Source organism: Gopherus flavomarginatus, chromosome 19, assembly GCF_025201925.1.
Source record: "Gopherus flavomarginatus isolate rGopFla2 chromosome 19, rGopFla2.mat.asm, whole genome shotgun sequence".
Lineage (NCBI taxonomy): Eukaryota > Metazoa > Chordata > Testudines > Testudinidae > Gopherus > Gopherus flavomarginatus.
Genome location: NC_066635.1, coordinates 1,817,080 through 1,840,775, shown reverse-complemented (window position 1 = coordinate 1,840,775; position 23,696 = coordinate 1,817,080). Strand labels below are relative to the sequence as shown.

At 66.2% G+C, this 23,696-nt stretch overlaps 1 protein-coding gene across 1 annotated transcript in view; it reads left to right on the top strand.

Moving 5' to 3' along the window:
- Nucleotides 1-1,718: 1,718 nt before the first annotated feature.
- LIMK1 (LIM domain kinase 1) overlaps nucleotides 1,719-23,696 on the top strand; it is a 43,959-nt gene continuing 21,981 nt past the window's right edge. Inside the window, exons 1-2 of the mRNA XM_050929237.1 lie at nucleotides 1,719-1,831; nucleotides 4,517-4,613. Coding sequence (XP_050785194.1) covers nucleotides 1,774-1,831; nucleotides 4,517-4,613 — 155 coding nt within the window. The 5' untranslated portion in view covers nucleotides 1,719-1,773. The remainder of the gene's footprint in view (nucleotides 1,832-4,516; nucleotides 4,614-23,696) is intronic.

The window sequence follows — 23,696 nt, the reverse complement described above, 5'->3', positions numbered from 1 at the left end:
GGCCTGTGTTACAGCAAAAGGGAGGGTCATAAAGAGAGAACAGATGGTCCAGTGGTTAAGCTGGTGACAAAGGCCTGAACAGCAACCGGTGATCAATTCCCTACCCTGCTACCAACTCCCTTGCAATCCTAGGCCATCACTTAAGTTTTCTGTCCCTCAGGTCCCCATGAGATGACAAGTTTGCTTGATGAAGGAACAGTGTTGACATAATGTACTTAGACCTCAGGCTTTTCACTTGGTGCCACATAACATGAATAAAAAACTAGAACAATATAAAATTAACACGGCACATATTAAATGGATTAAAAACTGTCTCAAAATGTAACTGTAAACGGGGAATCGTCACTGAGCGGATGTGATTCCAGTGTGGTTCCACAGGGTTCAGTTGTTGGCTCTGTGTTATCAACGACCTGGAAGAGAACATAAAATCATCGCGGATAACGTTTGCAGATGACACAAACATTGGGGGAGTTGTAAATAACAAAGAGGACAGGTCACCGATACAGAGCGATCTAGATTACATGGTAAGCTGGGTGCAAAAAAACAAAGTGCATTTTAATACAGTTAAATGCAAAGGTAGCATATCTCTAGGACCAAAGAATGACGGACATACTATCGGGGAGGGCTCCATCCTGGGAAGCAGAGACTCCGAAACGGACTTGGGAGTCATGGTGGATAATCTGCTGAACATGAGCTCTCCATGCTACGCTGTGGCCTAAAGAGCTAACACGATGTCTGGATATATTAACAGGGGAATCACAAGTAGGAGCAGAGAGAGGATTTCACCCCTGTATTTGACACAGCTGGAATGCACTGGAGTCCAGTTCTGGAGTCCACACCTCACAAAGAATGTTGCTAAGCGGAGCAAGTTCAGAGAAGAGCCATGAGAATGATTAAAAGACTAGAAAACCTGCCTTACAGTGAGAGACTCAAGCAGCCTGAGCTATTTAACACAAGGGGCGACTTGATTACAGTCTCTGAGGACCTAGGTGGGGAAGCAATATTGACTCCCCATCATCTCGGGCATTGGCACTCTCACTGAAGGACTGTCTGGATATATGGACTCTCTACTCAGACCCTATGCCACCAGCACTCCCAGCTATCTCCGCGACACCACTGATTTTAAAAAAAAAAAATCTGTTAGTCTATAAGGTGCCACAGGACTCTTTGCTGCTTTTACCAATATTGACTCCGGGGCTCTGCAATCTAGCAGAGAAGTGTGTACCCGGATCCAAATGCACCCTGGCAAGGAGGTGTAAATGTGTGCCCGGGAGGGTAAAACAACTCCCCCAGGGTCACACAGTCAGTGGCAATGAGGGGACTCAGCCCCACACTAGCCGGCCCTGCTGGTGTAGCTGTGGGTCCCGGGGCCTTGGAGAGGCGGGAATATCTGTTACTGGACCAACTTCTGACCCGCTTTCCAGAGCCCCCCTGGAGTGGGACCCCTGCTCAGTGTCACCGCGGCTGGCAGCGCCAGGAGCGGGGCCGGGCTGTCCAAGGGTTAACGGGAGGGAGGCGGCTGCACTCGGCCCGGCCTGGCTCCCTGCTGCCCCCGCTCCTGCCCCAGCTCCCCCGCCTGCAGGGCCGCGGCCGCGGCGGCTCTCGCTCCCGCTTTCCCAGGGATGCCGTGCGGTCGGCCAGCCCCTGTGCTCCCGCGGAGCATCCAGCGCAGCCCTGCCCCTTGCGCTGCCTGCGAGCCAGACGCGCCCCGAGCCGGAGCGGGCGGCGGAGCCTGGCGCCGCGGGTCGCGCCCGGGGCCAGCCGGCGGGGTGGATGAGGTTGATGCTCCTCTGCTGCACCTGGAGGGACGAGCCTATGGGAGAGGAGGAAGGTACCGCGGGCTGGGGCCGCTGCGCTGCCTCTGCGGATGCCGGAGCCCCGGCTGCCGGGCAGGGGCAGCTCTCCCAGCCCGGCGCGCCCGGCGCTCCCCGCGGGCTGAAGCCTGGGCCAGCGCTTGGCGCAGGGGCTCCCGAGCTCCCGGGTTCCGCCCGCAGGGACTCGCTGTGACCTTGAGCGAATCGCTTCCCCTGGTGCAGTGGGTGTGGACGGGTGGGAGCCCAGGGCTCTGACACGCCGCTGGGCAGGTGCAGGGGGGGGCTCCCCCTGACGCGGCTTGGTGCCCCCGGCCCGGCGGGCCCTTTGTGATACAGCGGAGGCCTGCGGGCAGGCTGGTGGCCAGCTCTTCGCCCTGGGCTCGAGGGTGAAGAGCCAGCAGCCCATGGCCCCCTCGGTCCTCCTGCAGTGAGGCTCTCTGCCTGGCTTGGGGCTCCCATCTCGCTGCACACACTCCTCCAGCCAGGAGGCGCATGCTGGGCTGCAGCTTTCTATTCTCAGGGACCTTTCTCTGGCCCTCTGGGGGTCACCTAACCCCCCCCCATCAAAGGTCCCTTACTCCCAGCTAGGCTGACCAGACAGCAGGTGTGAAAAATTGGGATGGGGGTGGAGGGTAATAGGCACCTGTATAACACAAAGCCCCAAATATCAGGACTGTCCCCATAAAGTCAGGGCATCTAGTCACCCTACTCCCAGCCCCTTGCAATGCCGTTTGCCAGCTGTTCCCTGGCCCTGGCTGCTGGGGGTTCAAAATTTCAGGGCGTGGCCTGTCACAGCCCCTTGGCTCCTTTCCCCCTGAGAGCTGGGGCCCTGGCTCCCAAAGCAGTGGGGAGCAGACCCTGGCCTGGCCTAGATGATCCTCATGGTTAACGGTTCCCTCTTGTCCTGGCTGCCTTGCCTCCCACACCAGCGCATGGCGCCTCTCCGTGCCTCCTATCGCCTTACTGCCTCCTGCAGCTCCGCTTTCAAGCCATTCTGCTTCCACCCCCCGCGGAGCCGGGCTCCCTGCACCCTTCCATGACTCAGTACTGGGGGCCTCTCTCCTGACAGCTGGCTCTCCATGGACAGCGGGCCCCCCTGCGCCCACTGACACCCTGCACACACAGCCTGCTGACTTGCCCCCTATCTTCTTGTCACCCCACATCTCTTCCCTCCCTCCTCCTCATACCTCATCCTCTACCCCCTTATCTTGCCCTCCCCTCCCCACGTTCCTGGCTGCCCAGGTCCTGCTTTCACCCTCCTCACCCCCCATGCCTCATCCTATCCTCGCCTCCCCCTTCTTTCCCCCTCATGCACTTTGCTCTTCCCCTCCATAGCAAGTCACCTGCCTCACAGCATCTTCCTCACAACCTTCCCTCACCCACTCCTGCACCCTCAGGGCTAGCAGGGCTCCCCACCCGCACCTTCCCCCAACCAGCGGCCTCCGCTGCTTTCTCCCCTGAGCTCTGGACTGGCTCTTCCTGCCCCTGCACCTGCCAGTCAGAGGAGACAGAGCGGCAGTCGTGGGCACGCAGGGCAGTGCTGGCACCCCCAGGGAGCCCGCCGCTCCCCAGGGCCCCAAGCTGGCCCAGGCCAGGTCCTGACCCCTGCCAGACACCACACGCCCAGTGCCTCTCATCCGATGTGACTCTGTCCCAGCCCTGCTCTGCCCTGCCAGCAGAGACCGTGGGCACTGGAGGGGCAGCTCTGGCTGTGGCTGGTGTGGGGCCCCTGCCAGCAGGGGATCAATAAGTACAGGCAAGGTGAGTGGGGAGCGGCTGGGAGAGCACGGCCATGCCTGGTTATGCTGCACCTCCCCCGGGCCAGAAGCCAGGCTTGGTCAGGGCCCAGAGATGGGAGGTCAGGGTCAGCGTGGGTCCCAGTGAGGGATGGGGGGGTCAGAGCCTGTGTGGGTCTGGGGGATGGGGATCAGAGTCCATGCAGGTCCCAGTGGGGGCAGGGGGCAGGGTTAGTGTGGGTCCTAGTGGGGCGGGGCATCAGGGTCACTGCAGTTCCAGTGTGGGAGGGGAGTCAGGGTCGGTAGGTGTTGCAGTGACAGGATGGTGGGGTGTGTGTGGCGGGGGTGAGTGTCAGTGCGAGTCCATGTGGTGGGGGGAGGAGGCTCAGAGTTACTGTGGGTCCTGGTGTTGGGTAGGTGGGAGTGGGGGAGGGTCAATGCAGGCCCTGTGGAGAAGAGGATGGCTCCCGGTGGCGGGCGGGCTGGGGGCTCTCAGGTGTGAGGGGGGATGTGCCCGGCCTAGTTGTTCCTGCTCTGTAGCAGTTTCGGTGCTTCTCACACAGGGGCCTGTGGAACTAATTGCGTGCCCGCTTCCGGTGCCATTCCACCAAGGCTTGCCGTATCCTGCACACCCACCAGACCATGCTGCTGCATAGCCTGCCAGGCAGTCGCTACGTCACATTCCCCTTTTATTGATTGGGGAAACTGAGGCACAGAGCAGGGAAGAGATGTTCTATATCCCCCTAAGTCAGGAGTCCTGCTGCCCTGTCCTGTCCCTTTACCACCAGCTCCTACTGCTATGCATGTCTCTCTCCAAAGTTGCCTCAATGCATGTAGCTGAAATTAGGTGCTGGGCTTCCATGGGAGAAGGGCCCTCAGAGCTCCCCAAGCCAGACTGGCTCTGCCGGGGCTGGCTGTGCCCTCACATGGGGGTGCAACAGCCTGTGCCTCTTCTGTGCCCTGCAGGAAGCGACCTGCCTGTATGTGCGAGCTGTGGCCACAGTATCTACGATGGGCAATACCTCCAGGCCCTGAACGCTGACTGGCATGCCGACTGCTTCAGGTAGGAGCCACGCGGGGTAGGCATGGAGCTCTCCGGCCTGCGCTCCCCAGCGCTGGGCTTGCCATGACTGGCCAAGGCTGGAAGTCTAGGGACAGACACTGGTGTCACCTCCCTGTCAAGGTGGCCGCATGTTTACACACACATACAATGTCCTGCACAGATACACACAATGTCCTGCGCGCGCGCGCACACACACACCGTCCATGTCCTGCACAGGTACGCACACTCACACCGTCCATGTCCTGCGCAGGTACACACGCACCCCGTCCATGTCCTGCACAGATACACACACACCCCGTCCATGTTCTGCACAGATACACACACACACCCCGTCCATGTCCTGCACAGATAAACACACACACACGCACCCCATCCATGTCCTGCACAGATACACACACACACACACACACAATGTCCTTGCACAGATACACACACACATACAGACACACAGTCCATGTCCTGCACAGATACACACACACAAATGTCGTGCACAGACATACAAACACACACACATGCAATGCCCCTCTGGCGCACAACTCCCTGGGTTAAGGGCCCTGGTCCCAGCCAGCCGTTAGACTTGGGGTGAGGCGTTCCCAGGATGGGCTGCAGTTCTCCCCACAGCCCAGCAGAGCCAGGCTGGGGCTGGGGCTCTGGGGCCCTAGCAGCCTGTGACCCTTGCAGTCTGCTTTGGTTTCTTGCGTGCTTGCCTGGATTCCTCTCTCCCCTCAGCACCTGCTCTGTAGGCATCTTCCCAGGCCTTAGCACTGGTCATGTCACCCAGACTGCCCTGTGGTCTGGCCACAGGTGGGAGCCCTGTGCACTGAGCAGGGCTTGAAGCCTCTCCAGCACTCAGTCAGAGAGGGCTGTCCTCCGAGCCAGGCGCCCCAGGCATGCCAGGTTTTTGGACAGGCCAGCCAGAGTGAAGGAGCGTTTGCTGCTGCAGCTGGATGCCAGCTGGGGTAAAGTGGCTGCCGGAGTGTGAGCATGGTGTTGCTGGGCCCCTACACTCCCTGTCACTAGGAGCCTGCAGGCTACCAGCCGTTCCTCTCAAAGGGCCTGCCCTTCAGTGCCACACCGGTGTGCTGCCCCCTCACGTCTGTGGTTGCAGCACAGATAAATGTCATTCCACAGGGAGGGCTCGGACACCTGGCACACAGCATGGAGTGTGTCCCTAGCCTGGGAGAATGGGAGTGCCCAGCTCCCTGGCATTCTCGCTGCAACCTGCCTTCAGCTTGACCCACCCAAACCTTACTGGAACTCTGTGTGCCAATGCTTGCTCGAAGGGATCTCCCTGCTATTCTGCTGCAGTCCCGGCCTCTCCCAGCAGGGGCGCTGTAGGGAGTGGGGCAGAGTTCTGATTGTGGGAGAGCTCCCAGCTGCATCAGTCCTGGCCTCTTCCAGCAGGGGGCACTGCAGGGAGCAGGGCAGGAGTGCTGGGTGTGGGGGAGCTCCCTGCTATTTCTGCCCTGGCACCTCCCAGCAGTGGGCTTTGTCGGGCAGTGTGAGGATGGCACCCTTCATTATTATTATTACTGTTTGTGTTACCGGAGCACCTAGCAGCCTGAGATGGCTCAGGACCCCATTGTGCTAGGTGCTGTACAAATGCAGAACAAGCTGACCCCTTGGCCTGTCCCTGGGGCACAGTGGTGTCTGCAAGAAGCCTGTCTGGGAGTGACCCAGATTCCATGGGAAGTTGGGCTGCTCTCTGCACTCCACAGCCCCATGCGCTCCTGCAACTGGGCAGCCATTAATAGCAGCAGCAGCTGGAGAGCATGTGAGCAGGGCCATCTGCTCCTCATTAGCCTGTGTGCCTGCTAAGCCTGAGCCAGGGAGGGGAGGGGTGGATTGTGCATCGCATCCTGTCGCTGGAGTCCCCAGAGTGGGGGACATTCTGCTAGGCATACTGGGGCCAGGACAGAGCCAAGCCCCTTCTGCCCAGGCAAGGGGGTCGGCAGGTGTTTCTTCCTCAATCTGATGGGGGGCATGGGAGGGGGTGGAAGTCGTGATGGTGCCCTCCTCGTGCTGGCCCCTGTGAGCAGGGTTAGACAGCATAGTGGTTAATGCTGGCAGCTGCCCTGGAGCTTTGTGGACAGCAGCGCAGCCAGCCACTGAATCGCTGCTTGCACCAGTGCAAGTGCAACCCTTCCCCTGGCTGGCAGCGCAGCAGGGCTCTTTGGAGCTGGGAAAGCCCAGTTCCCTAGGAGTGCCCCAGGGCTCTCTGCACTTGGCAGGTGTGCACCTGTGCATCTGCATGCCAGAGGGTGTGCATGCGTCTGCAGGGATGCGCGAATGGGGTTGGGTGCACTGGCAGGGACACCGCGAGTTTGTGGGCGGGAGTGAGCCGTGATGCTGGAAGGCAGGGCATGTGCATGCACAGTGCTGTTGCAAATGGGAGCAGAGATGTGGGAGGGCGTGTACAGGTGGCAACAGGGCCATGTCCGTTTGGACAGTGAAGCTACACACGGTGGTGCTGATGTTATGCATGGAACAGTGGGGGTGCCAAGTGGGTTGGCTGGTGTTGTGTTTGCAGGAGTGTGCCAGCAGTGCCATTGCACAGCCCTAGGGAGGGGAGGCCTGTGAGTCCCCATGAGGAGCCAGCCCAGGGGAGGCGCAGCAATGGCTGATGCAGGGCAGGCTGCTGGCTGTCGCTGAGGAAGCACCGTCCCTGTGTGATTACAACTCTGGTTTCCTTTCCTCCTCAGGCTGCTGGCTGCGGCCTGGGGGTGGGGGGAAGTGAGAGCAAGTGTCTCTCCCTGAGTCACTGAGGCCAGAGCTGTGGGGAGCAGGCTGGGGAGGAGGAGATGATGTCATGGGTTCCTGGTCCCTCCTCTCCCTCTCAGTTAATGCTTCCAGCTCTTTGAAGTGTCTGTAGGAGTTAGAAGCCACAGAAGTGTGTGCAGAGCCTCCCTGGCCAGCTGGGGGAGGCGCCCCCACGGCTGAGTGCAGGGCCCCACCACCCCAGCTGCTCACTGAGGCGCAGCCCGCACGGCCCCGGACTCGTTCTGGTTCGGAGGATGCTGACTGCTGTGCTCAAGAAGAGCCGCTTCCTGAGTGCTGGAGCCAAGTAAGTGTGTGGGGCTGCTCTGGCTCGCACCTGTACCTCTGCCGTGGCTAGGGGCACTGCGTCACCATGGGCTTGGGGCCACAGTGTGGGACAGGTTGTGATGGAGTCCGGACAGCACCCTGGGGTCCCAGCCCAGGACATGGATAGAGGGAAGGCAGCAATCCCAAGGGAAAGGAGTGTGCCTGGAGACATACTGCCAAGAAAATAGAAACCATGGCAGGAAATGTCCCCTTCCCTCCCCCCCCGCTGTCCCCAATCTCTCTCCTCACAGCCTGCTCACTGCTTCTCCTGCACTCGCCCAGTTAGCAGGCAGCTGAGGCCACACCAGCTGTGGGAGGTGGAGGAGCTGAGCAGGGTGGGGGTGATGGTGAGATTCTGATAACCTTCTGGGGGCTGCGGCTGGAGGGAATTGGCCTTTCGGTGCGTTGCAGCATTTGATACCTTGTTATGCACTTGGTAAAAAGTCTGGCTGCTTTTTGTGTGAAATATCCCCCTCCCCAGCACTGAGGAACTGAAAACCCCACTGCTCCAAAGTTGGCAGCTTTACCAGCCGTCTAGGTGTGTGTGTCGGTATCTCCTTTATCAGATGGGGAACCTGAAACACCATGAAAGGAAGTGACTTATATGGGTAGGGGAGGGATGCTGGGGTTTGTTGGACTGAGCAAGGGTTGGGGAGTCAGGTGAGTGAGCTGGGTTCTTACTCGGGATCTGACTTGGGCCAAGTGGACACTGCACCCTGCCAATGGGAGTCCCAGGGTAGATCAAAGGCAGGTGGGTTTGCCTGCTCTGAGCGGGGCTAGAGAACATGCCCTGAGGCGCTCACTATCACTGTACCCTGCAGCAGAGCTGCACAGGGTCTTTGCACCTCCTTGTCAGCTGAGAGAGCCCAAGCAGCATGGCAAGAGGGTGCCATGTTCAGTGACCCAGCCACTGCACCCCTCCCAGGATCACAGATCACCCCCAAATGTCTTGGAATTACTCGTCTCTTCCTATGGAACTTCCTGCAATCTAGGAAGTGGGGTTCTCCCATTGAGATCTGTACAATGTGTGTGCACACTGGTGCTATATGTCTGAGCACACACGTGTGCAGCTGTGTTTGTGAGCACACAAGCCCCAGTCAGGGTCTGTGGTCCTAGCCCAGGAGCAGGGCACCCAGAACACTGCTGCACCAGGTCCCCCTGTGCAGGGTGCCCAACTGCACACCCTTCTGGCAGGGCCAGGGCGGGTGGTGAGAGCGTGACCCACCCGCAGGGTGCGACAGGGCAGGGCTGGGGTAGTGCCCAGCGCACCAACAGCAGGGCCGCTCCCGCGCCAGCACTGCGAAGGTTAACGCAGCTGGGTTGCGCCCGGACGCGCGTCCTCATTGGTCAGCGTCCTCCCGGGAGAGTTTGACTCAAGCAATCGGAGGGCGGCTTCCCTGAGGGGTGACGTAATGGGGCTGCCCGGAGAATGACATCATCGCTGATTGACATGCGACCCACGTGCCGGCCGAGTGGGCAGAAGGGGGGAGGCAGGAGGGGGCTGCAGGAGGAATCACAGCCCCCCGCCGCTCACTCTGCATCCTGCCCCCTACAGCCCCAGCCCCACCGCTCCTCACTCTGCATCCTGCCCCCTACAGCCCCACACCGACAGCCCCAGCCCCACTGCCCCTCACTCTGCATCCCTGCCCCCTACAGCCCCACACCGACAGCCCCAGCCCCACCGCCCCTCACTCTGCATCCCTGCCCCCTACAGCCCCACACCGACAGCCCCAGCCCCACCGCTCCGCACTCTGCATCCCTGCCCCCTACAGCCCCACACCGACAGCCCCAACCCCACCGCTCCTCACTCTGCATCCTGCCCCCTACAGCCCCAGCCCCACCGCTCCTCACTCTGCATCCTGCCCCCTACAGCCCCAGCCCCACCGCTCCTCACTCTGCATCCCTGCCCCCTACAGCCCCACACCGACAGCCCCAGCCCCACCGCTCCTCACTCTGCATCCTGCCCCCTACAGCCCCACACCGACAGCCCCAGCCCCACCGCCCCTCACTCTGCATCCCTGCCCCCTACAGCCCCACACCGACAGCCCCAGCCCCACCGCCCCTCACTCTGCATCCCTGCCCCTACAGCCCCACACCGACAGCCCCAGCCCCACCGCTCCTCACTCTGCATCCCTGCCCCCTACAGCCCCACACCAACAGCCCCAGCCCCACCGCTCCTCACTGCATCCCTGCCCCCTACAGCCCCACACCGACAGCCCCACCGCCCCTCACTCTGCATCCTGCCCCCTACAGCCCCACACCGACAGCCCCAGCCCCACCGCCCCTCACTCTGCATCCCTGCCCCCTACGGCCCCACACCGACAGCCCCAGCCCCACCGCCCCTCACTCTGCATCCCTGCCCGCTACAGCCCCACACCGACAGCCCCAGCCCCACCGCCCCTCACTCTGCATCCCTGCCCCCTACAGCCCCACACCGACAGCCCCAGCCCCACCGCCCCTCACTCTGCATCCCTGCCCGCTACAGCCCCACACCGACAGCCCCAGCCCCACCGCCCCTCACTCTGCATCCCTGCCCCCTACAGCCCCACACCAACAGCCCCAGCCCCACCGCTCCTCACTCTGCATCCCTGCCCCCTACAGCCCCACACCGACAGCCCCAGCCCCACCGCTCCTCACTCTGCATCCCTGCCCCCTACAGCCCCAGCCCCACTGCTCCTCACTCTGCATCCCTGCCCCCTACAGCCCCACACCGACAGCCCCAGCCCCACCGCTCCTCACTCTGCATCCCTGCCCCCTACAGCCCCAGCCCCACCGCTCCTCACTCTGCATCCCTGCCCCCTACAGCCCCACACCGACAGCCCCAGCCCCACCGCTCCTCACTTTGCATCCCTGCCCCCTACAGCCCCACACCGACAGCCCCAGCCCCACCGCTCCTCACTCTGCATCCCTGCCCCCTACAGCCCCAGCCCCACTGCTCCTCACTCTGCATCCCTGCCCCCTACAGCCCCACACCGACAGCCCCAGCCCCACCGCCCCTCACTCTGCATCCCTGCACCCTACAGCCCCACACCGACAGCCCCAGCCCCACCGCCCCTCACTCTGCATCCCTGCCCCCTACAGCCCCACACCGACAGCCCCGGCCCCACCGCTCCTCACTCTGCATCCCTGCCCCCTACAGCCCCAGCCCCACCGCTCCTCACTCTGCATCCCTGCCCCCTACAGCCCCAGCCCCACCGCTCCTCACTCTGCATCCCTGCCCCCTACAGCCCCACACCGACAGCCCCAGCCCCACCGCTCCTCACTCTGCATTCCTGCCCCCTACAGCCCCACACCGACAGCCCCAGCCCCACCGCTCCTCACTCTGCATCCCTGCCCCCCTACAGCCCCAGCCCCACTGCTCCTCACTCTGCATCCCTGCCCCCTACAGCCCCAGCCCCACCGCTCCTCACTCTGCATCCCTGCCCCCTACAGCCCCAGCCCCACTGCTCCTCACTCTGCATCCCTGCCCCCTACAGCCCCACACCGACAGCCCCAGCCCCACCGCTCCTCACTCTGCAACCCTGCCCCCTACAGCCCCACACCGACAGCCCCAGCCCCACCGCCCCTCACTCTGCATCCCTGCCCCCTACAGCCCCACACCGACAGCCCCAGCCCCACCGCTCCTCACTCTGCATCCCTGCCCCCTACAGCCCCAGCCCCACCGCTCCTCACTCTGCATCCCTGCCCCCTACAGCCCCACACCGACAGCCCCAGCCCCACCGCCCCTCACTCTGCATCCCTGCCCCCTACAGCCCCAGCCCCACCGCTCCTCACTCTGCATCCTGACCCCTATAGCCCCACACCGACAGCCCCAGCCCCACCGCTCCTCACTCTGCATCCCTGCCCCCTACAGCCCCACACCGACAGCCCCAGCCCCACCGCTCCTCACTCTGCATCCCTGCCCCCTACAGCCCCAGCCCCACCGCTCCTCACTCTGCATCCCTGCCCCCTACAGCCCCAGCCCCCACTGCTCCTCACTCTGCATCCCTGCCCCCTACAGCCCCAGCCCCACTGCTCCTCACTCTGCATCCCTGCCCCCTACAGCCCCACACCGACAGCCCCAGCCCCCACCGCTCCTCACTCTGCATCCTGCCCCCTACAGCCCCACACCGACAGCCCCAGCCCCACTGCCCCTCACTCTGCATCCCTGCCCCCTACAGCCCCACACCGACAGCCCCAGCCCCACCGCTCCTCACTCTGCATCCCTGCCCCCTACAGCCCCACACCGACAGCCCCACCGCTCCTCACTCTGCATCCCTGCCCCCTACAGCCCCAGCCCCACTGCTCCTCACTCTGCATCCCTGCCCCCTACAGCCCCACACCGACAGCCCCAGCCCCACCGCTCCTCACTCTGCATCCCTGCCCCCTACAGCCCCAGCCCCACCGCTCCTCACTCTGCATCCCTGCCCCCTACAGCCCCACACCGACAGCCCCAGCCCCACCGCTCCTCACTCTGCATCCCTGCCCCCTACAGCCCCAGCCCCACTGCTCCTCACTCTGCATCCCTGCCCCCTACAGCCCCACACCGACAGCCCCGGCCCCACCGCTCCTCACTCTGCATCCCTGCCCCCTACAGCCCCAGCCCCACCGCTCCTCACTCTGCATCCCTGCCCCCTACAGCCCCACACCAACAGCCCCAGCCCCACCGCTCCTCACTCTGCATCCTGACCCCTACAGCCCCACACCAACAGCCCCAGCCCCACCGCCCCTCACTCTGCATCCTGACCCCTACAGCCCCACACCGACAGCCCCAGCCCCACCGCTCCTCACTCTGCATCCCTGCCCCCTACAGCCCCACACCAACAGCCCCAGCCCCACCGCTCCTCACTCTGCATCCTGACCCCTACAGCCCCACACCGACAGCCCCAGCCCCACTGCTCCTCACTCTGCATCCCTGCCCCCTACAGCCCCACACTGACAGCCCCAGCCCCACCACTGCTCACTCTGCATTCCTGCCCCCTACAGCCCCAGCCCCACTGCTCCTCACTCTGCATTCCTGCCCCCTACAGCCCCACACCGACACCCCCAGCCCCACCGCTCCTCACTCCATCCCTGCCCCCTACAGCCCCACACCGACAGCCCCAGCCCCACCGCTCCTCACTCTGCATCCCTGTCCCCTACAGCCCCACACCGACAGCCCCAGCCCCACCGCTCCTCACTCTGCATCCCTGTCCCCTACAGCCCCACACCGACAGCCCCAGCCCCACCGCTCCTCACTCTGCATCCTGCCCCCTACAGCCCCACACCGACAGCCCCAGCCCCACCGCCCCTCACTCTGCATCCCTGCCCCCTACAGCCCCAGCCCCACCGCTCCTCACTCTGCATCCCTGCCCCCTACAGCCCCACACTGACAGCCCCAGCCCCACCGCCCCTCACTCTGCATCCCTGCCCCCTACGGCCCCACACCGACAGCCCCAGCCCCAGCCCCACCGCTCCTCACTCTGCATCCCTGCCCCCTACAGCCCCAGCCCCACCGCCCCTCCCTCTGCATCCCTGCCCCCTACGGCCCCACATCGACAGCCCCAGCCCCACCGCTCCTCACTCTGCATCCCTGCCCCCTACAGCCCCACACCGACAGCCCCAGCCCCACTGCTCCTCACTCTGCATCCCTGCCCCCTACAGCCCCACACCGACAGCCCCAGCCCCACCGCTCCTCACTCTGCATCCCTGCCCCCTACAGCCCCACACCGACAGCCCCAGCCCCACCGCTCCTCACTCTGCATCCCTGCCCCCTACAGCCCCACACCGACAGCCCCAGCCCCACCGCTCCTCACTCTGCATCCCTGCCCCCTACAGCCCCACACCGACAGCCCCAGCCCCACCACTGCTCACTCTGCATCCCTGCCCCCTACAACCCCACACCGACTGCCCCAGCCCCACCGCTCCTCACTCTGCATCCCTGCCCCCTACAGCCCCACACCGACAGCCCCAGCCCCACCGCTCCTCACTCTGCATCCTGCCCTCTACAGCCCCACACCGACAGCCCCAGCCCCACCGCTCCTCACTCTGCATCCCTGCCCCCTACAGCCCCACACCGACAGCCCCGGCCCCACCGCTCCTCACTCTGCATCCTGCCCTCTACAGCCCCACACCGACAGCCCCGGCCCCACCGCTCCTCACTCTGCATCCCTGCCCCCTACAGCCCCAGCCCCACCGCTCCTCACTCTGCATCCCTGCCCCCTACAGCCCCAGCCCCACTGCTCCTCACTCTGCATCCCTGCCCCCTACAGCCCCAGCCCCACTGCTCCTCACTCTGCATCCCTGCCCCCTACAGCCCCAGCCCCACTGCTCCTCACTCTGCATCCCTGCCCCCTACAGCCCCACACCGACAGCCCCAGCCCCACCGCCCCTCCCTCTGCATCCCTGCCCCCTACAGCCCCAGCCCCACTGCCCCTCACTCTGCATCCCTGCCCCCTACAGCCCCACACCGACAGCCCCAGCCCCACCGCTCCTCACTCTGCATCCCTGCCCCCTACAGCCCCAGCCCCACCGCTCCTCACTCTGCATCCCTGCCCCCTACAGCCCCAGCCCCACTGCTCCTCACTCTGCATCCCTGCCCCCTACAGCCCCACACCGACAGCCCCAGCCCCACCGCTCCTCACTCTGCATTCCTGCCCCCTACAGCCCCACACTGACAGCCCCAGCCCCACCGCCCCTCACTCTGCATCCCTGCCCCCTACAGCCCCACACCGACAGCCCCAGCCCCACCGCTCCTCACTCTGCATCCCTGCCCCCTACAGCCCCACACCGACAGCCCAGCCCCACCACTGCTCACTCTGCATCCCTGCCCCCTACAGCCCCAGCCCCACTGCTCCTCACTCTGCATCCCTGCCCCCTACAGCCCCAGCCCCACCGCTCCTCACTCTGCATCCCTGCCCCCTACAGCCCCACACCGACAGCCCCAGCCCCACCGCTCCTCACTCTGCATCCCTGCCCCCTACAGCCCCAGCCCCACCGCTCCTCACTCTGCATCCCTGCCCCCTACAGCCCCACACCGACAGCCCCAGCCCCACTGCTCCTCACTCTGCATCCCTGCCCCCTACAGCCCCACACCGACAGCCCCAGCCCCACCGCTCCTCACTCTGCAACCCTGCCCCCTACAGCCCCACACCGACAGCCCCAGCCCCACCGCCCCTCACTCTGCATCCCTGCCCCCTACAGCCCCACACCGACAGCCCCAGCCCCACCGCTCCTCACTCTGCATCCCTGCCCCCTACAGCCCCACACCGACAGCCCCAGCCCCACCGCTCCTCACTCTGCATCCCTGCCCCCTACAGCCCCACACCGACAGCCCCAGCCCCACCGCTCCTCACTCTGCATCCCTGCCCCCTACAGCCCCACACCGACAGCCCCAGCCCCACCGCTCCTCACTCTGCATCCCTGCCCCCTACAGCCCCACACCGACAGCCCCAGCCCCCACCGCCCCCTCACTCTGCATCCCTGCCCCCTACAGCCCCAGCCCCACCGCTCCTCACTCTGCATCCCTGCCCCCTACAGCCCCAGCCCCACTGCTCCTCACTCTGCATCCCTGCCCCCTACAGCCCCACACCGACAGCCCCAGCCCCACCGCCCCTCACTCTGCATCCCTGCCCCCTACAGCCCCACACCGACAGCCCCAGCGCTCCTCACTCTGCATCCCTGCCCCCTACAGCCCCACACCGACAGCCCCAGCCCCACCGCTCCTCACTCTGCATCCCTGCCCCCTACAGCCCCACACCGACAGCCCCAGCCCCACCGCTCCTCACTCTGCATCCCTGCCCCCTACAGCCCCAGCCCCACCGCTCCTCACTCTTCATCCCTGCCCCCTACAGCCCCAGCCCCACTGCTCCTCACTCTGCATCCCTGCCCCCTACAGCCCCAGCCCCACTGCTCCTCACTCTGCATCCCTGCCCCCTACAGCCCCACACCGACAGCCCCAGCCCCACCGCCCCTCCCTCTGCATCCCTGCCCCCTACAGCCCCACACCGACAGCCCCAGCCCCACCGCCCCTCACTCTGCATCCCTGCCCCCTACAGCCCCACACCGACAGCCCCAGCCCCACCGCTCCTCACTCTGCATCCCTGCCCCCTACAGCCCCACACCGACAGCCCCAGCCCCACCGCTCCTCACTCTGCATCCCTGCCCCCTACAGCCCCACACCGACAGCCCCAGCCCCACTGCTCCTCACTCTGCATCCCTGCCCCCTACAGCCCCAGCCCCACTGCTCCTCACTCTGCATCCCTGCCCCCTACAGCCCCACACCGACAGCCCCAGCCCCACCGCTCCTCACTCTGCATCCCTGCCCCCTACAAGCCCCAGCCCCACTGCTCCTCACTCTGCATCCCTGCCCCCTACAGCCCCAGCCCGACCGCTCCTCACTCTGCATCCCTGCCCCCTACAGCCCCACACCGACAGCCCCAGCCCCACCGCTCCTCACTCTGCATCCTGCCCCCTACAGCCCCAGCCCCACCGCTCCTCACTCTGCATCCCTGCCCCCTACAGCCCCAGCCCCACTGCTCCTCACTCTGCATCCCTGCCCCCTACAGCCCCACACCGACAGCCCCTGCCCCACCGCTCCTCACTCTGCATCCCTGCCCCCTACAGCCCCACACCGACAGCCCCAGCCCCACCGCTCCTCACTCTGCATCCCTGCCCCCTACAGCCCCACACCGACAGCCCCAGCCCCACCGCTCCTCACTCTGCATCCCTGCCCCCTACAGCCCCACACTTACAGCCCCAGCCCCACCACTGCTCACTCTGCATTCCTGCCCCCTACAGCCCCAGCCCCACTGCTCCTCACTCTGCATTCCTGCCCCCTACAGCCCACACCGACACCCCCAGCCCCACTGCCCCTCACTCTGCATCCCTGCCCCCTACAGCCCCACACCGACAGCCCCAGCCCCACCGCTCCTCACTCCATCCCTGCCCCCTACAGCCCCACACCGACAGCCCCAGCCCCACCACTGCTCACTCTGCATCCCTGCCCCCTACAGCCCACACCGACAGCCCCAGCCCACCGCTCCTCACTCTGCATCCCTGCCCCCTACAGCCCCACACCGACAGCCCCAGCCCCACCGCTCCTCACTCTGCATCCCTGCCCCCTACAGCCCCACACCGACAGCCCCAGCCCCACCGCTCCTCACTCTGCATCCTGCCCTCTACAGCCCCACACCGACAGCCCCAGCCCCACCGCTCCTCACTCTGCATCCCTGCCCCCTACAGCCCCACACCGACAGCCCCGGCCCCACCGCTCCTCACTCTGCATCCCTGCCCCCTACAGCCCCACACCGACAGCCCCAGCTCCACCGCTCCTCACTCTGCATCCCTGCCCCCTACAGCCCCAGCCCCACTGCTCCTCACTCTGCATCCCTGCCCCCTACAGCCCCAGCCCCACCGCTCCTCACTCTGCATCCCTGCCCCCGACAGCCCCAGCCCCACCGCTCCTCACTCTGCATCCTGCCCCCTACAGCCCCAGCCCCACTGCTCCTCACTCTGCATCCTGCCCCCTACAGCCCCACACGACAGCCCCAGCCCCCACTGCTCCTCACTCTGCATCCTGCCCCCTACAGCCCCACACCGACAGCCCCAGCCCCACCGCCCCTCACTCTGCATCCCTGCCCCCTACAGCCCCACACCGACAGCCCCAGCCCCACCGCCCCTCACTCTGCATCCCTGCCCCCTACAGCCCCACACCGACAGCCCCAGCCCCACCGCTCCTCACTCTGCATCCCTGCCCCCTACAGCCCCAGCCCCACTGCTCCTCACTCTGCATCCCTGCCCCCTACAGCCCCACACCGACAGCCCCAGCCCCACCGCTCCTCACTCTGCATCCCTGCCCCCTACAGCCCCAGCCCCACCGCTCCTCACTCTGCATCCCTGCCCCCTACAGCCCCCACCGACAGCCCAGCCCCACCTCTCCTCACTTTGCATCCCTGCCCCCTACAGCCCCACACCGACAGCCCCAGCCCCACCGCTCCTCACTCTGCATCCCTGCCCCCTACAGCCCCAGCCCCACTGCTCCTCACTCTGCATCCCTGCCCCCTACAGCCCCACACCGACAGCCCCAGCCCCACCGCCCCTCACTCTGCATCCCTGCACCCTACAGCCCCACACCGACAGCCCCAGCCCCACCGCCCCTCACTCTGCATCCCTGCCCCCTACAGCCCCACACCGACAGCCCCGGCCCCACCGCTCCTCACTCTGCATCCCTGCCCCCTACAGCCCCAGCCCCACCGCTCCTCACTCTGCATCCCTGCCCCCTACAGCCCCAGCCCCACTGCTCCTCACTCTGCATCCCTGCCCCCTACAGCCCCAGCCCCACTGCTCCTCACTCTGCATCCCTGCCCCCTACAGCCCCACACCGACAGCCCCAGCCCCACCGCCCCTCCCTCTGCATCCCTGCCCCCTACAGCCCCAGCCCCACTGCTCCTCACTCTGCATCCCTGCCCCCTACAGCCCCACACCGACAGCCCCAGCCCCACCGCTCCTCACTCTGCATTCCTGCCCCCTACAGCCCCACACTGACAGCCCCAGCCCCACCGCTCCTCACTCTGCATCCCTGCCCCCTACAGCCCCAGCCCCACTGCTCCTCACTCTGCATCCCTGCCCCCTACAGCCCCAGCCCCACCGCTCCTCACTCTGCATCCCTGCCCCCTACAGCCCCAGCCCCACTGCTCCTCACTCTGCATCCCTGCCCCCTACAGCCCCACACCGACAGCCCCAGCCCCACCGCTCCTCACTCTGCAACCCTGCCCCCTACAGCCCCACACCGACAGCCCCAGCCCCACCGCCCCTCACTCTGCATCCCTGCCCCCTACAGCCCCACACCGACAGCCCCAGCCCCACCGCTCCTCACTCTGCATCCCTGCCCCCTACAGCCCCACACCAACAGCCCCAGCCCCACCGCTCCTCACTCTGCATCCTGACCCCTACAGCCCCACACCGACAGCCCCAGCCCCACTGCTCCTCACTCTGCATCCCTGCCCCCTACAGCCCCACACTGACAGCCCCAGCCCCACCACTGCTCACTCTGCATTCCTGCCCCCTACAGCCCCAGCCCCACTGCTCCTCACTCTGCATTCCTGCCCCCTACAGCCCCACACCGACACCCCCAGCCCCACCGCTCCTCACTCCATCCCTGCCCCCTACAGCCCCACACCGACAGCCCCACCTCTCCTCACTCTGCATCCCTGCCCCCTACAGCCCCACACCGACAGCCCCAGCCCCACCGCTCCTCACTCTGCATCCCTGTCCCCTACAGCCCCACACCGACAGCCCCAGCCCCACCGCTCCTCACTCTGCATCCCTGTCCCCTACAGCCCCACAACGACAGCCCCAGCCCCACCGCTCCTCACTCTGCATCCTGCCCCCTACAGCCCCACACCGACAGCCCCAGCCCCACCGCCCCTCACTCTGCATCCCTGCCCCCTACAGCCCCAGCCCCACCGCTCCTCACTCTGCATCCCTGCCCCCTACAGCCCCACACTGACAGCCCCAGCCCCACCGCCCCTCACTCTGCATCCCTGCCCCCTACGGCCCCACACCGACAGCCCCAGCCCCAGCCCCACCGCTCCTCACTCTGCATCCCTGCCCCCTACAGCCCCAGCCCCACCGCCCCTCCCTCTGCATCCCTGCCCCCTACGGCCCCACATCGACAGCCCCAGCCCCACCGCTCCTCACTCTGCATCCCTGCCCCCTACAGCCCCACACCGACAGCCCCAGCCCCACTGCTCCTCACTCTGCATCCCTGCCCCCTACAGCCCCACACCGACAGCCCCAGCCCCACCGCTCCTCACTCTGCATCCCTGCCCCCTACAGCCCCACACCGACAGCCCCAGCCCCACCGCTCCTCACTCTGCATCCCTGCCCCCTACAGCCCCACACCGACAGCCCCAGCCCCACCGCTCCTCACTCTGCATCCCTGCCCCCTACAGCCCCACACCGACAGCCCCAGCCCCACCACTGCTCACTCTGCATCCCTGCCCCCTACAGCCCCACACCGACTGCCCCAGCCCCACCGCTCCTCACTCTGCATCCCTGCCCCCTACAGCCCCACACCGACAGCCCCAGCCCCACCGCTCCTCACTCTGCATCCTGCCCTCTACAGCCCCACACCGACAGCCCCAGCCCCACCGCTCCTCACTCTGCATCCCTGCCCCCTACAGCCCCACACCGACAGCCCCGGCCCCACCGCTCCTCACTCTGCATCCTGCCCTCTACAGCCCCACACCGACAGCCCCGGCCCCACCGCTCCTCACTCTGCATCCCTGCCCCCTACAGCCCCAGCCCCACCGCTCCTCACTCTGCATCCCTGCCCCCTACAGCCCCAGCCCCACTGCTCCTCACTCTGCATCCCTGCCCCCTACAGCCCCAGCCCCACTGCTCCTCACTCTGCATCCCTGCCCCCTACAGCCCCAGCCCCACTGCTCCTCACTCTGCATCCCTGCCCCCTACAGCCCCACACCGACAGCCCCAGCCCCACCGCCCCTCCCTCTGCATCCCTGCCCCCTACAGCCCCAGCCCCACTGCTCCTCACTCTGCATCCCTGCCCCCTACAGCCCCACACCGACAGCCCCAGCCCCACCGCTCCTCACTCTGCATCCCTGCCCCCTACAGCCCCAGCCCCACCGCTCCTCACTCTGCATCCCTGCCCCCTACAGCCCCAGCCCCACTGCTCCTCACTCTGCATCCCTGCCCCCTACAGCCCCACACCGACAGCCCCAGCCCCACCGCTCCTCACTCTGCATTCCTGCCCCCTACAGCCCCACACTGACAGCCCCAGCCCCACCGCCCCTCACTCTGCATCCCTGCCCCCTACAGCCCCACACCGACAGCCCCAGCCCCACCGCTCCTCACTCTGCATCCCTGCCCCCTACAGCCCCACACCGACAGCCCCAGCCCCACCACTGCTCACTCTGCATCCCTGCCCCCTACAGCCCCAGCCCCACTGCTCCTCACTCTGCATCCCTGCCCCCTACAGCCCCAGCCCCCACCGCTCCTCACTCTGCATCCCTGCCCCCTACAGCCCCACACCGACAGCCCCAGCCCCACCGCTCCTCACTCTGCATCCCTGCCCCCTACAGCCCCAGCCCCACCGCTCCTCACTCTGCATCCCTGCCCCCTACAGCCCCACACCGACAGCCCCAGCCCCACTGCTCCTCACTCTGCATCCCTGCCCCCTACAGCCCCACACCGACAGCCCCAGCCCCACCGCTCCTCACTCTGCAACCCTGCCCCCTACAGCCCCACACCGACAGCCCCAGCCCCACTGCCCCTCACTCTGCATCCCTGCCCCCTACAGCCCCACACCGACAGCCCCAGCCCCACCGCTCCTCACTCTGCATCCCTGCCCCCTACAGCCCCACACCGACAGCCCCAGCCCCACCGCCCTCACTCTGCATCCCTGCCCCCTACAGCCCCAGCCCCACCGCTCCTCACTCTGCATCCCTGCCCCCTACAGCCCCAGCCCCACTGCTCCTCACTCTGCATCCCTGCCCCCTACAGCCCCACACCGACAGCCCCAGCCCCACCGCCCCTCACTCTGCATCCCTGCCCCCTACAGCCCCACACCGACAGCCCCAGCGCTCCTCACTCTGCATCCCTGCCCCCTACAGCCCCACACCGACAGCCCCAGCCCCACCGCTCCTCACTCTGCATCCCTGCCCCCTACAGCCCCACACCGACAGCCCCAGCCCCACCGCTCCTCACTCTGCATCCCTGCCCCCTACAGCCCCAGCCCCACCGCTGCTCACTCTGCATCCCTGCCCCCTACAGCCCCAGCCCCACTGCTCCTCACTCTGCATCCCTGCCCCTACAGCCCCAGCCCCACTGCTCCTCACTCTGCATCCCTGCCCCCTACAGCCCCACACCGACAGCCCCAGCCCCACCGCCCCTCCCTCTGCATCCCTGCCCCCTACAGCCCCACACCGACAGCCCCAGCCCCACCGCCCCTCACTCTGCATCCCTGCCCCCTACAGCCCCACACCGACAGCCCCAGCCCCACCGCTCCTCACTCTGCATCCCTGCCCCCTACAGCCCCACACCGACAGCCCCAGCCCCACCGCTCCTCACTCTGCATCCCTGCCCCCTACAGCCCCAGCCCCACTGCTCCTCACTCTGCATCCCTGCCCCCTACAGCCCCAGCCCCACTGCTCCTCACTCTGCATCCCTGCCCCCTACAGCCCCAGCCCCACTGCTCCTCACTCTGCATCCCTGCCCCCTACAGCCCCACACCGACAGCCCCAGCCCCACCGCCCCTCCCTCTGCATCCCTGCCCCCTACAGCCCCAGCCCCACTGCTCCTCACTCTGCATCCCTGCCCCCTACAGCCCCACACCGACAGCCCCAGCCCCACCGCTCCTCACTCTGCATCCCTGCCCCCTACAGCCCCAGCCCCACCGCTCCTCACTCTGCATCCCTGCCCCCTACAGCCCCAGCCCCACTGCTCCTCACTCTGCATCCCTGCCCCCTACAGCCCCACACCGACAGCCCCAGCCCCACCGCTCCTCACTCTGCATTCCTGCCCCTACAGCCCCACACTGACAGCCCCAGCCCCACCGCCCCTCACTCTGCATCCCTGCCCCCTACAGCCCCACACCGACAGCCCCAGCCCCACCGCTCCTCACTCTGCATCCCTGCCCCCTACAGCCCCACACCGACAGCCCCAGCCCCACCACTGCTCACTCTGCATCCCTGCCCCCTACAGCCCCAGCCCCACTGCTCCTCACTCTGCATCCCTGCCCCCTACAGCCCCAGCCCCACCGCTCCTCACTCTGCATCCCTGCCCCCTACAGCCCCACACCGACAGCCCCAGCCCCACCGCTCCTCACTCTGCATCCCTGCCCCCTACAGCCCCAGCCCCACCGCTCCTCACTCTGCATCCCTGCCCCCCTACAGCCCCACACCGACAGCCCCAGCCCCACTGCTCCTCACTCTGCATCCCTGCCCCCTACAGCCCCACACCGACAGCCCCAGCCCCACCGCTCCTCACTCTGCAACCCTGCCCCCTACAGCCCCACACCGACAGCCCCAGCCCCACTGCCCCTCACTCTGCATCCCTGCCCCCTACAGCCCCACACCGACAGCCCCAGCCCCACCGCTCCTCACTCTGCATCCCTGCCCCCTACAGCCCCACACCGACAGCCCCAGCCCCACCGCTCCTCACTCTGCATCCCTGCCCCCTACAGCCCCACACCGACAGCCCCAGCCCCACCGCTCCTCACTCTGCATCCCTGCCCCCTACAGCCCCACACCGACAGCCCCAGCCCCACCGCTCCTCACTCTGCATCCCTGCCCCCTACAGCCCCACACCGACAGCCCCAGCCCCACCGCCCCTCACTCTGCATCCCTGCCCCCTACAGCCCCAGCCCCACCGCTCCTCACTCTGCATCCCTGCCCCCTACAGCCCCAGCCCCACTGCTCCTCACTCTGCATCCCTGCCCCCTACAGCCCCACACCGACAGCCCCAGCCCCACCGCCCCTCACTCTGCATCCCTGCCCCCTACAGCCCCACACCGACAGCCCCAGCGCTCCTCACTCTGCATCCCTGCCCCCTACAGCCCCACACCGACAGCCCCAGCCCCACCGCTCCTCACTCTGCATCCCTGCCCCCTACAGCCCCACACCGACAGCCCCAGCCCCACCGCTCCTCACTCTGCATCCCTGCCCCCTACAGCCCCAGCCCCACCGCTGCTCACTCTGCATCCCTGCCCCCTACAGCCCCAGCCCCACTGCTCCTCACTCTGCATCCCTGCCCCCTACAGCCCCAGCCCCACTGCTCCTCACTCTGCATCCCTGCCCCCTACAGCCCCACACCGACAGCCCCAGCCCCACCGCCCCTCCCTCTGCATCCCTGCCCCCTACAGCCCCACACCGACAGCCCCAGCCCCACCGCCCCTCACTCTGCATCCCTGCCCCCTACAGCCCCACACCGACAGCCCCAGCCCCACCGCTCCTCACTCTGCATCCCTGCCCCCTACAGCCCCACACCGACAGCCCCAGCCCCACCGCTCCTCACTCTGCA